The sequence below is a fragment of the Odontesthes bonariensis genome, chromosome 16 (assembly GCF_027942865.1).
Source record: "Odontesthes bonariensis isolate fOdoBon6 chromosome 16, fOdoBon6.hap1, whole genome shotgun sequence".
NCBI classification, from domain to species: Eukaryota; Metazoa; Chordata; class Actinopteri; order Atheriniformes; family Atherinopsidae; genus Odontesthes; species Odontesthes bonariensis.
In genome coordinates this window covers 25,450,628-25,464,604 of record NC_134521.1, presented here as the reverse complement: position 1 = coordinate 25,464,604, position 13,977 = coordinate 25,450,628, and the positions used below count along the sequence as shown (strand labels likewise).

General features: G+C 40.1%; 1 protein-coding gene across 1 annotated transcript; it reads left to right on the top strand.

The window, feature by feature from the left end:
- The first annotated feature begins 9,614 nt into the window (after positions 1-9,614).
- Positions 9,615-10,123, top strand: LOC142401364 (insulin-like). Its single transcript, XM_075486767.1, has 2 exons — positions 9,615-9,795; positions 9,990-10,123. Exons 1-2 carry the CDS (start codon positions 9,615-9,617, stop codon positions 10,121-10,123), a joined length of 315 nt encoding a protein of 104 aa, XP_075342882.1.
- The last annotated feature ends 3,854 nt before the right edge of the window (positions 10,124-13,977 follow it).

Sequence of the window (13,977 nt, the reverse complement as noted above, 5' to 3'; positions counted from 1 at the left end):
TAGCTGTTGACATATTCTATTTTAGTTAGGGTTAGGGTAGGGTTATGTGTTAACTGTTATCATGGTTATGTTATTTCCTGTCTTGGTTCTATTATTTAGTTCCTGTTTTTGTAGTGGTTGTCCTCTTGTGTTCTGTTCACTTTCTGTCTTTGTCTTTTTCCTGCTCGTTTTTGATTGCTCACACCTCTGTCTTGTTGTATTGTTTGTTCATCCCTGCCTCCTGGTGTTTTCCCCACCAATCCATATTCTGCTCACTCCCCTCACCTGAGCTTCTCCTCCCTCTCTTCACCTGTTCTTCTTCCCCTTTGTATTTAAGTTATTTATTTTGTTGTTGCGTCATTAGTCTTCCAAAGTAAGTCTTGCCGTTCTGGTCTTTGTCTGGTAGTTGTATTTGTATTGTAGTCGTCATAGTCAAAGTCATAGTCATGTTTTCCCTATTTGCCTTGTTCTTCCATTTTCTGTTTTTGGATCTTGCCTATAACCCTTTTTGGTTATATTAAAGACGCTTTGTTCAGCCTGCAGTGTCTGCATGTGGGTCCACCTGCTTTGCCACCCCAAAAACCTGACAGTATGTGTGTGTGAAAAAATGACAAACATGTTGCAAATACTAAATAATTGTTTGGCCCCACTCACTGCTAAAGTAACTACTTGAAAATAGTTAAATAGTATTAAGTTACTTATGCTATGTCACATTTGGATGAATGGGTCATTTTTGACCCATGTGTGTAAATTCGATGTAGTAATTTAAAAACTACTTTTGCTTATAAAGTATGAAAGTAAAAATGAAAATAATGATCAGTGGTGATCAAAAACAAGATATTTAAAGAATACTTGGAATATTCAATCATAAATTAAATTGATTTCAAAAGATAGAACAAAGAGAAACTCAGCCAGCATGAAATTACCTTGGAAATGAATGCGGGTCATTTTTGACCCATGTTGTGCATTAGAGGGGGTGTGCATATGTTGCGCATCAAAGGGTTAACTGATAGTTTTAATAGATACTTAGCAGTTGATAGGATTAATTATCTGTCTGCCTTTTTGCCAGATTAACACACCAATACCAATAAATACCAATAAAAATTCTTACCTATTAGAGTATTCTTGTGCAATATTCAAATCATGACCAGACTCTGTTGTGTGCAATATATCCACATCCACATAGTTGAACCTACTAACACCTTATTTTATTTTATTTCATTTTATATGTTACCACTAACACCATATTTGATTCTATTTATTTTATTACCGTAAAAAAACTGTGCACCTTACATCCTCCCTTTTTTTTACGTTACTTATATATTTTTATATTTTTTATATTTGCACTCTTTGCACTGTTTTTGGTGGCTTTAAATTTCGTTATACCACGTATAATGACAATAAAGACATTCTAATTCTGATTCTGATTCTGATTAAACTCACTCCTGAGGTCAATTTAGAATCCCCAACATGCATATGTTTGCATTGTGCGAGGAAGTCAGAGTACCCAGAGAACAGTGCTAAGCACCACATCACTGTGTAGCCTTTTACAGTGATAGGCCCCTTGGCTGCCCAGCTCCAAACACGTTCTGTGCAAGCAAAGGTTTTCAAACATGCCCATTTTCAAACTTTGTCTTTATTTTTATCTCAACTTCACTCCTATTAATTTTTACCTCATTTTTTATCTTATGTGGTTTCGATGCTATTGACCAAATGTGGCCGCAGACACAAAGACCTAAAGACAAATGTTTGAACATTTGTCATGGTCAAACAGAAACACACACAGACACACTGCAGAGTATGTATTTTGTGAAAAATTCAAAGATTATGGTTTTTATGATAGGTATTTTGTTTGTCTTTGGGTGAATGTGTGATCCAAGTATTACTCCTGTTATGGCACTCATATCATAGAGACATGTTCTCTCTGGTGAGATATAGAAAGTCCCTCAATCTAAATTGTTATATTAAACGGTGCAGGCATGTTTTCAGGTAAAGTTCAGGTTTCAATCAGGGTCTTGCAAGTAACACTCAGGGCTATGGTGATAAAAAGTCTCTAAGTCTTTCAGTGTAATGGAAATAATGGAAGTCAGCAGTACGTAACTGTGTGTGTGCATACGGATATGTTTAATTCCTATTGATTTTTCTGCTGTTGAGTGACTGAGTCGACAGAGAAAATGAGGGCTGAGGGCAGTTTGTTTGAAATTTTGCAAATTCTGGCATTCAGCAGCATGCACGTCCTTGGTTCACATTCTCAAATATTTGCACTAGCAGGCCTGTGACTGTTATCGTCTGTGTGTGCCTTTACCTAACAATGTGTGCTCATGCACTTCAAGCGATCTGCACCACCAGTCAACAAGCAGCCACTCACTGCACCCTTCATTTGACTATTGAGGTCGGCTGTCTTCGTAACCTACCAACTCTGCCCATGCAGCAAATGGAACTTGGCATTAGTAAGTAGTTCTCCCCAAACTTTGTACCAGTGATCATGCAGTCAGCTGTCCTGGCCTTTAAATGAGGCAGACTGAGTCAAAAGGGGGTCGGACTGTAACACAAAACATCAGCAAGAACAAACCAATAACCAAAATGCCATAAAATCTGTCATATAGACTTTTCATCCCTTTTCTTGACCCCTCCTGTTGTCAACTCTTTGCTTTTCTCTTCACTGATCTACTAAGTGCTCTGCTTGTTTAAGCAAGCAAGTCATGTGGAAGTTATTGCCCTGCCTCACAGCAACTTGAAGAGGATCAAGAGGTGCCAGTTCTGCCAATTACTGTTTCACCAGCAACAATGAGAATATCTGCCATAACAGGATTTGTTTGTGATGCATTACTTGCCTCTCGTTGTCAAAAATACCATGTTCAAAGAAATCAAAACCAGACTGTTTCTTCCATACCTTGAGATTGAAAGAAATGTTCACAAAGTAAGGTACACAATACACTGGCTCATCCAGCATTTGTCTAATGTGTTAAATAGAATGGCTGAAGGATGAGAGAGGATGCTGCTGGAAGTTAACAATGCTGTGTTTGAATTCACGTTGTGCTTGTTTAACTGCTGTCTGAAAAAATGCTATAAAGGTAGTGTAAAAGGGTGGATTGCAACCCAATTTTCAATCCTTACAATTTTAGGACCTGCTACATATTATTGCTTCAGCCCAAAATCCATCATAACGAAAATCATTTTATCTTTGAATCCTCAGTCAGGATGTGTCTTTGCAGCAAGTTTTTCTCTCAAGCCCCAATCTACATTAGACTATATGAACTAAATTAACCTTACTTCACTTAATTTTCATTGTTTCTTGTGTAACCACACGCAAACTTAAGGTTCTGTTCATACCTTCCTACAGCTAAGGGTGATAACATTTCAAACCATGCACACTACTGACCAGAGCTTTTATTACCACAGACACGACACTGCTGGAATTAATTGATCGAGCCAATCATGTTTGAGGTATGCAGAAGCCGAAGTACAAGGAGCAAATAGAGAGTAGGGCTGTTTATCGAATCCTAGGATAAATTTCACAGCATTTCCAAATGAGTCTAAATCCATTAACGTATCCTACTTGCAAGCTCAGTATTAAAGACAAGCCTCTGAATCAAAATCATGCTTAAAAATTTCAGTCATGTTTAACATGTATATTTAATTTGCCACAACCAAATATACAAGTCAGCTTGTACACCAATTGGTGGCTGTACATTTTATCATGCAAGACTAATTACAATTCTATGTTGTGCCCATGTGTGCTGATAACAGCAGAATTGGCTGGTAAGCTTTTTAAGAACCTGAGAGCACTGGAGTGGCAGAGACTGTAAAACAGTTAAGGTGACAGTTATTTTAATCTCCATTTAACAACTTGTGGAGTTAGTCATTTTATTAGCTGGCCATTCTTGAGAACTATAGCAGTACTCTAAGTTACATCTGTTATTTTACAGTAAAACAGTGTTTTCAGTTAAGGTGCTTTAAAGGTCTCTACTTAGCGCACCTTAAATTGGAGTCATAACCTAGACACATTTCATGGCTCCTTATAATTGGCCATAATTGTAATTGTGTCTTCTTTTTAACACAGTTTGCAATGAACTCCATCCAGTTTAATTATCTATATCATGTTCTACATGCAAGTTTCCCTCAAGTTTCCCTTATATTCATAACTGTGTGCAGTTTAGATATAATGTATTTTGTTTGCTAATCAAGAAAAAAAAAGAGAAATAAGGCTTTGAATAAATAGACCTAATTAATATTTCTATTCAAACAGTGCCTAGTCTTCCACAGATACAAACGTTAGACAAGGTTCAGTGCTTTGGCTAGTTCTGTTCACCTTATGCATGCTCCCCTTGGGTAATATCATAAGGAAATATGGAATAGGTTTTCACTGTTATGCTTAAGACATGTAGCTGTATCCATCTGTGAAGCTGGATTAAAGAAATCAAACTGTTAAAATACATGCTTGCCTTATAGTCATAATGGCCTGGATGACCTGTAACTATATTCTGATAAATTCAGAAAAAACAGAAACAATTTTCATTAAAAAAAACAATTTCTCTAGTATGCCGTCTAAAGTCTAATGTCAGGAATATCCTCTCTCGGGGAGGTGTTGAAAAACTACTCTGTGCATTTGTTACTTCCAGACTGGACTATTGCAACTTCTAATTATCTGGGTGTTGCAATAGTTCTTTAAGAAATTGTCAGTTCATTTGAAACACTGCATCTGGAGTGCTGACAGGAACCAGCTAGTAAGTAGTTCTCCCATACTGAAATCTCTTAATTTTCTCCATGTGAAATTCAGAACTGAATTTAGAATCATTTTACTTCTATGTTTGAAGTTAGGAATGACAAACTAATGTTAATATTAGAAATGAAAAACTACATTTTATCATCTACAAAATATCTATCTATATCAATATCAATTACCCCTTAAATATATGTAAAGTGTTCAACGCATGAGCCAGAAGTCCACCTGAAATATTACTTTCAAAGTTGTGCTGGAAAGTACAAAAAAAAAACAACCTAATCAGCATTTTCTGTTGTGTTACTATTTCACACTTTTCTCTTAAATGAGGCTGGTTTGATGCAAATTAAAAAATGATGCTGTCAGGAAGTGAAGACAGGTTTTCATCAAGTTGGTGTGCCACCAAAAGGAAAATACATTGGCACTAAGACTTTACAACCACCATTTTCACGTCAGCATTACTTAGACTCTCCAGGTTCTTTCTTCAATATCGAGGCCCTACAGGTCAACAGCAAGATCAGAAAAAACATTCAGATCAGAAAAAACACAGCAACAGATGCTGATTCAGTCATCCTCCAACCCATTGGTTGTAGAAACTGATTACAGCCTGGTGTACCCTGCCAAAAGTCAGATGTGCAAGTTGTTCTTGCTGTAAGAAGACAGAAGCTTAAAGATAAAGATATTATATTGAAATACTTTTTTTTCAGTTTGTTAGAGAAAAAGATAGAGAAATAGAGACATCTATATCATAACACATTATAACTCAACAGCCAAAGGCTTTGACTGCCTAAATAATAAAACCATATCCAACTGAGAGCTCAAAGATGCCATAAAGCTCTGTACCATCAGCAAACAGCATGATAGATCCCTGACTGAGAGTCAGTCCCTCAAACCACGCAGCATTCTACTGTCACCCTTCACTGCAGATCACCATATAGGTACTATCCATACATCAGGAGTGGGAGATGGAGCATTTCAAGGTCTTGGGTAGGTAATTCTTACTTCTGCTGCTGGTAACAATATCCTAATCATAATCTGTCATAGCTATATTATTTGATCAAGAGTTATTATGCATCTTCTCGTGCCTAAGGGAATTTATTGTAATTCCCTGTCATAATTCACTCCCTTCCTATCCTTGCCACTGACTTTTTCATGTGTTGTTCTTTTGATACAAGCTCTCAGAGATAGGCAGAACCAGGAAAGAAGCCTTTTAACTTGAAATTAATTTTAAATACCTCTAATACTAGTCTGTATTTGCCACAGCAGGGTGTGTCTCCATCCATCCATCCATCATCTACCGCTTCTCCGGGGGTCGGGTCGCGGGGGCAGCAGCTTGAGCAGAGAAACCCAGACCTCCCTGTCCCTGGCCACTTCCTGTAGCTCTTCCGGGGGGACACTGGAAATAATGGAAGTCAGCAGTACGTAACTGTGTGTGTGCATACGGATATGTTTAATTCCTATTGATTTTTCTGCTGTTGAGTGACTGAGTTGACAGAAAATGAGGGCTGAGGGCAGTTTGAGGGCATCACTGCAGACGCCACACCAATCTGTCTGTCAACCTCTTGCTCCATTCTTCCCTCACTCGTGAACAAGACCCCGAGATACTTGAACTCCTCCACTTGGGGAATGATCTCATTCCCAACCCAGCGAGGGCATTCCACCCTTTTCCGGCTGAGGTCCATGGTCTCGGATTTGGAGGTGCTGATTCTAATCCAAGCCACTTCACACACGGTTGCGAACCGCTCCAGTTAAAGCTGAAGGTCACGGCCCGACGACGCTAACAGAACCACATGATCCGCAAAAAGCAGAGACCCGATTCTGAGGTCGCCAAAACGGACCCCCTCAATGCCCTGGCTGCACCTAGAAATTTGAGGTTCAACTATCCCCACCATAAACGGTGTTGACGGTGCACCGCTTCCCCCCTCTGAGCTGCCGGGTGGTGGACCAGAATCTCTTCGAGGCCCTCCAGAAATCGTTCTCCATGGCCTCACCGAACTCCTCCCAAGCCCAAGTTTTCGCTTCAGCAACCGCCGAGGCTGCGTTCCGCTTGGTCTGACGGTACCCATCTGCTGCTTCCAGTCCACCAGCGGGTTCGGGGTTTCCGCCACAACAGGCACTGACCACCTTACGGCCACAGCTCCGGTCAGCCGCCTCAACAATGGCGGCAACATGGCCCATGGCCCATTCGGACTCAATGTCCCCCACCTCCACATGGTTGAAGCTCTGCCGGAGGTGGGAGTTAAAGCTCCTTCTGACAGGGTGTGTCTGTCACTTGTAATATGTCATATCATATGTCATATGGATAGCACTCCACACCATTCTGACTTTTCGACAGAGCATAAAGTCAATGGGACTCATGCAAGAACATTTTTGTTTTTTTATTCTAAATTTCTCTAAATTTTTCTCACACCACGTCACATTCAACAAACGCTCTAAACTTCAGAAAAAGTGTGTAAACGACCTGCGTAAATGATGAATGCCACCCGTGCGTATTTAAGTGCACCTGCACGTGGATAGTAAATTTGCATACTCCACGCCTCAAGTTATACCATATAAGGCTACGCTTCCTCTCTCCTGTGCCAGGGAGTGTTGAGTCATAAGAATGGTATTAAGGTGAAAACAGAACAACTTTAGGAGCTCTGAGATTGAAGTTCTGCTTTCAGAGATCCAAAAAGGAAAATCTGTCATTTTTAGCAGTGTCAGCAGTGGAATTACGGGACCTGCTAAAGCGAAGAAATGGGAAGCAATTACGAGAGCAGTTTATTCCATGTCTTGTAGTTCGCAATGTCACTGAAATAAAGAAGAAATGGTTTGATGTGAAAATGGCTTAAAAAAAAAATTAAAATGTCTCGTCATGGTCAGGCGCTCGATGACTGCAACTAAAGCCGTGCAATCAGTTGTTGCCTCATCATGATGGCACTTTTTATGGGGCGGTCCATGAGGGGGGTCTTCTGGTCTGCCTGGGCTGGTTCAGGTAGAAGGAAACATAGCAATATTGTGCAAATCTGGCATGCCTTCTCTGGGCTATAGAGCAGTTTGCCCACCGCTGTATCGAGACACACCCACCTGGCCTTCAGCTCAGTGCACTGCACAACAGCACGGGTGCTTTGATGCATATATGTGTGCAGTCTATTGCTCCGATTATGATTGGCAGTCCAGCCAAGGCATGAAAGTCCCTCTTAATTTGTACTTGTTGGACAGCGGTGTATGGGAATCCGATGTACCATGGGTGATAAACTGATGAGAGTTTTGATGACCAAGGGGAGCGCACAACTCACAGAGGACTGGGACACACCCGATCTGTCTCCAATCTCCCTCTGAAAGGTTCCAGTGGGTGGTGAGGACCTGGACATGTGGTGGAATTGGGTTTGATCGGCGTGTTTCTCTCTGTAGTTGTGGCTCTAGCAAGCTGCATATTTGCATTAGCATAGTCCTTGACAACCTAAATCGCAATGTCAGCCATTCGTCTGTCTCCTCAAGGATATCTACACGCTTTTTTCCAAGAGCCTGACGCGCTAAGGCATCCAAAATGAACAAGTCAGCCGCAGGTTACACTTCCCATTGACCTTGTTATATACTGAGTCAAATTAACCTTCAATTAGTGCATCATTTAAGTCAAACAGAATAATGTCAGCATCATTATGGGGTATAATGTATATATTTATTTATGTTTGCTTCAAAGTAATTAAATATACAATCCATTAGTCAAGCAAAGTTGATTCGAATAACAGCGGACTATTTTACGAAACTCCTACAACAGGTCTGGATCACTCGTAAATTCTGTTCGTACCTGAAAACACGAAAAAATTGGTGAATGCGCAAATTCTCTTAAATCACTCGTACGCACAACTTAAAAAGAAATCTGTTCGTACGAACGGTTGTTGCTTGAGGCCCAATGTTTACATAAAGTGAGTCAAAAGTTCCAGTTTTATAGTGGGTCTAAGTAAACATTGTCCAATTACATTGTTCATGTAAGATGAAGGTATTATATGCATTGGCTACACAATTTTATATGCAAATAGATAGAGGACACATACAGGTACTGTTGCCAAGACAGTCAGCCTCACAGTGGAAAATTCATGCTTTAATATTACAGAAACATGACAAGGACGCACCTGTTCAAATGTTACTTTTGCCAAACACTGCCTTAAAACACATCTTCAAAAAACTGGGTTGGTAGTGACCTGATACTCTAATGAAAAAAACAGAAAGCAGGTAGCTCATCAGTTTTTCCAGTAAGAGGTGATAAGATCATGTTGGACCATTAGCTCAGTTTGATTTACTAAGTGCTGTAACGTACATCCAGCAAACCAGTCATTCAGAAGTAAATTTGTCCCACATTATGTGCTGACTGGCAACTTTAATACTAACTCATTTGACTGAATACATAAGCAACAGGCGTGTCTAACTGATGTTGGAAGTATTAATGCACAAGGAGCCCTCCCTTCAGTATCACACCAGATGACTCTCTGAAGCCCAATACTGCTCCTTTCCATCAACACATTCATCTCCCACTCTTCTAACTGTAGGTGAGATGCCCTTTGTTCTTTTTGTTCTCTATCCTCTCCTTTTCTCTCCTTTTTTTCAATAGGTTTGCTTCAAACAACTTTATCTCCATCTCATCTATACATCTCTAAATGGTTGATGTTCTCCTCTTTCATCTCTAAGCTCTACAGTTGAGCTACTCACCAACTTAGAGCATCTTCTCCATCTGCTCATTGATGCTGATCTTTCAATCTATCTGTCATCTTACCCTGTTACCCTGTCCCTACTTCTTCTCTAACTTTTTTCCCTCCCTAATTTTTGATTATGCATTGCCTCGTCTTACACAGTTTTATCATTTTTGACTTACTTGCAAATATCTTTCTTTTACACTTCTTTCTAAAATGTTTGTGTCCAGCTTTTCTCCAGTATGGCAAAACTGTGGATACATACTGCTGCCCTGATGGTCTTACTCGTCATGTCATGCCCCAGCTCGCAAGCCATTGGTTCCAATTACCTGTGTGGATCTCACCTAGTTGATGCTCTTTACCTTGTCTGTGGGGAAAGGGGTTTCACCTATAGACCTGGGACCAACCAAGACCCTGTGCAACGTAAGACTACCACTAGCAAAACACTTGAACTATCAGTATCACAGTAAACTTGAACTTAAGTTGTCATTTCTGGTTTTCAGTTTATTCTGTGTCATTGTGTGTGTATGTGGTTGTGTTCTCTTTAAACCAGCAGGAAGACTTTCACCCCTAAATTTCTGTCTCATTCTATTCCCTCTTTCCAAATGCTGGTATAGAAGCATCAGCAGGAGGTGAAACCAAGGCCGCCACCTTTGAGGAGCAGATGGGGATGATGGGGAAGCGAAGCATTGTGGAGCGCTGTTGTCACATGCCCTGCAGCCTCATGGTGCTGGAGAGCTACTGCCACTGAAGAACCAGTGCAGACACCAGCACTTTGCCATGTCGCGTTTGCGCAGCTTTGCAGACCGCAGCTTGGCTTATTGAAAAACTTAGCATGCATCCTCTCCCCTCAATGCATCAGGAGAGCTGTAGTGTGTAGATATTGCTAAAAAACAAGCTGTCTTTTAAAATAATGTTCATATAAAATTGAATATTTTCTCCTAGTAAAGAAAGTGACCTCAGTTGAGAAATATAGAGGTTAATTGAAGGATGGTATTTCTTTTTGTTCTTTTTTCAGCCACAAAACCAGTTAAGTTGAACTCATGTTGATTATAATTAAACAACTATTTTACCAGTGAAAGAGCAATGATTTCTTGTGTGTTGTATCTGTCTGGTGCTTTTCTCTGCGGTTTCAGTTTGCGTAACCTCTGCTCCAGATAGTGTGATAACTGAGCAGTTTGACACTTTGTGGTCTGATTCCGATTTTGCCTTGTCTTGAAGAATGAAAGTCATTCGGTAGTCTGGTTCCCAGCCTGCCAAAGTCACAGCCAAGCCTGATAAAGTTTTGTTACATCTTAGGAAAAACAAAATGGTTATGTTTTCATTTTTGGGAATTAAGATGATACCTCTAATTAATATGTCGTAAGTTCAATTAACTGAGAGAAATTTCCAGTTCCCTGCCATGCAATACACAGTATTCAAATCTAGATTCCTCCTGATCTCCCCTTCTCCACTAACAAGAGTCAGAAGGTGCACACATTAGCTTCCAAGGGGGCAGTAGAAATGACAGAGGCATGGGATTTATGACTGACCGAGCAACTTGTCAGAACTTAACCCAAAGGAGGGTTAATCTTATTTAAAAATTTGCTCCGATATGAATAAGTGAAAAGTACACTGTAGTTTTAATTTGAATTGATTGAAGATAATATTTGTATGCTAGCCTTATAAAATGCATTGGATTATAACAATTTATAGAGAGAAATAGGTGGAAATTCTGAAAATAGCGCAGATATGTTAAACTATATGCTTTCCATGTTTGACTGAATAAATGAAGAACAAAAACTACGCCTTAAGAACTAAGCAAAGCAGAAGCGCTGAATGCATTTGTTTTATAAAGGATGCAGTCCTTTGAAAAAGTTCAAGCTGATCACGTCCAAGTCTCCAGAGCCTGTAGCCTCTTCCAGGGAATTAGTGCCCACAGGCTTTGAAAGTGATATGTGTGATAAACCTCTGAACAACAACATGTTACATACATATTAACTCAGCCGCAACAACCTTTGTAATGAGTGTATAAGTATGGAGCTGCAGTTTATCAAGATTTTGAAAGAGGTTTAGTGGCCAAAACCAAATCATTACAGATAAGGGAGTAAAACTAATATTTTTATAGCTGTATAGAGTAGTACTGGCCGTTCAGAAGCCTTTACAACACCATGGTAGACCATACGGTCTATAGTGTAGACTGCTGATCTGATTAATATGGGCATCAGGGACGGTGGAGAAAAAATGTTAGTGTACCATACTGCATATGCTGCTGAATATTTACTCATGGCCCCATATCCACAAGCCTCCCAACACCTGTACATAAAAAAAATATGCCTTAAATTGTTGTGTTGACATAAAAAAGCTGAAAAGTACATACACATCTAAATTCAACCAGTTAAAAGGTGAATTTCAGGGAATTTTGCATTTCAGCATTGTGTTTTTTCTTTTGTTTGTTTTCCTTTTTTTCCAGTAAAAAAACTGTAGGAAGAGGAATAGACAGAGATTCTTAGTATTCCAACTGAGACGCCGTGCCTCCATAATGCCATATTGTCATTTTAATCAGACAGTCAGTGGCATGGCAAGAGAGTCTTGGTACAGTTTATTTAACATGATTGTATTTTGATGGTTACAGTTCAGAATGGGAAAGGTAAAGATGGCCAAGAAACATAATACAGGACCCATTTATGATAGCATGTACACTCTTTGCACAGCTCTGAAAGCACAGGTGTACCATTTTGCAGCACACTCCACGCATTTTGCTGTCAAATGGCAACAATCTTAAAAATATGTGCAACAGTCTGAAGAAAAGTTTACTCTGTTTGTGTGGGTGATACACTATTACCAAACGGGTAAGCAATTTTTGGACGACTACACACAAACCTGTTTACATTTATTGAATACCCCCCAAAATACTTAATGCTCAGAACTAATTCATGTAGAATTGAGCTGTGATTTCAATTCAACCTGGTAATTACACTGGACCACCAACCTTGTCTCAGCATACATGCACAGCAGGGAATTTGAGTTATTGAGTATGTCTGATGCCATGATGCAGTGGATTGCGTGAAAAAAATGGTCAAGACATTCTGCTGTTTTCCACTCTCTCTGTGGGAGATTGGACTCCTGTAATTCTTTATTATTGGGCTGTCCCACATATTCTCTGAAAAGCCTTCAGCTGATCCAAAATGCTGCAGCCAGAGAACTAACAGGAGAGATCATATTTCTCCAGTTTTAGCTTCTCTTCATTGGCTCCCTGTTAAATTCAGAATAGAATTTAAGATTCTTCTCCTCACATATAAAGCTCTTAGTGAGTAGGTTCATATTCTCCCAACAGAGCACTTCACTGTCAAACTGCAGGTTTACTTGTGGTTCCCAGAGTTTCTAAAAGTAGAATGGGAGACAGAGCCTTCAGTTATCAGGCCCTTATGGAACCAGCTGCCAGTAAATGTCCGGGAAGCAGACACCTTCTCTAACTTTAAGATTAGGCTTAAAACTTTCCTTTTTGATAAAGCTTATAGGTAGGGATCGTTCAGGTGATTCTGAAACATCCCATAGTTAAGCTGCTATAGGCCTAGACTGCAGGGGGGCCTCTTATGTCACACCTTTCCTCGTTTTGCCACCCCGCCTCGTTTAATTTCTCATGTGACATTACATGTGACACTATTGTTGTCATTAACTCATGTTTCCCTGTTCCAACAGGTATCCTTTGAATGGTGCTACGGTGTTTGTTGTCCCCTCTTTTCTGTCTTCTTAAACTCCAGGTGGTCTAGGCGGACAGGCACCCTTCCTGAGTCTGGTTCTGCCAGAGGTTTCTTCCTGTTAAAAGGGAGTCGTTCCTCTCTACAGTCGCCTCGTGCATACTCAGCTCGGGAGATTGGATTGAAGACAAGTTTCGGTGCAATCTGTTGGTTTCATTAGCTAGGAAATTGTTTTTGAATTGGCTCTGTATGAATGAATTGGATTATTTTTTAATTGAATTAAATGGATTTGATTGGATTGTTGCATGTTCTCCCCGTGTATGCGTGGGTTCTCTCCGGGTACTCCGGCTTCCTCCCACTGTCCAAAAACATGCATGTAAGGTTAATTGGTGTCTCTAAATTGTCCTTAGGAGTGAGTGTGAGTGTGTGTGTGGTTGTATGTCTCGTTTGTCTCTGTGTGGCCCTGTGATGGACTGGCGGCCTGTCCAGGGTGTACCCTGCCTCTCGCCCGATGACCGCTGGGATAGGCTCCAGCCCCCCCGTGACCCGACTGACGAATTCAGCGGGTATAGAAAATGGATGGATGGATGATTGGATTGTGATTACAATGGATTAGATTCTAACTGGCTTGAATTGGACGGTATTATTGAAGTGCCTTGAGATGACATTTGTTGTGATTTGGTGCTATATAAATAAAACTGAATTGAACTGAATTAAATGTACAAGTATTTTCCAAAATCACTGCACAAACATTGTCTTTAATTTACTTGAATGGTGATTTTGTCACATGACTCTTTGGCTATGAAGTCAGGAGTTTATTAAAGCAGAGTGATTCAACCCCCAGCAGCATTATCTGAGAGCATTGATTTTGTACAAGTTTGGGCAGACTAACATATTTTCATGCATTTTAAAAGTAACTTGCATT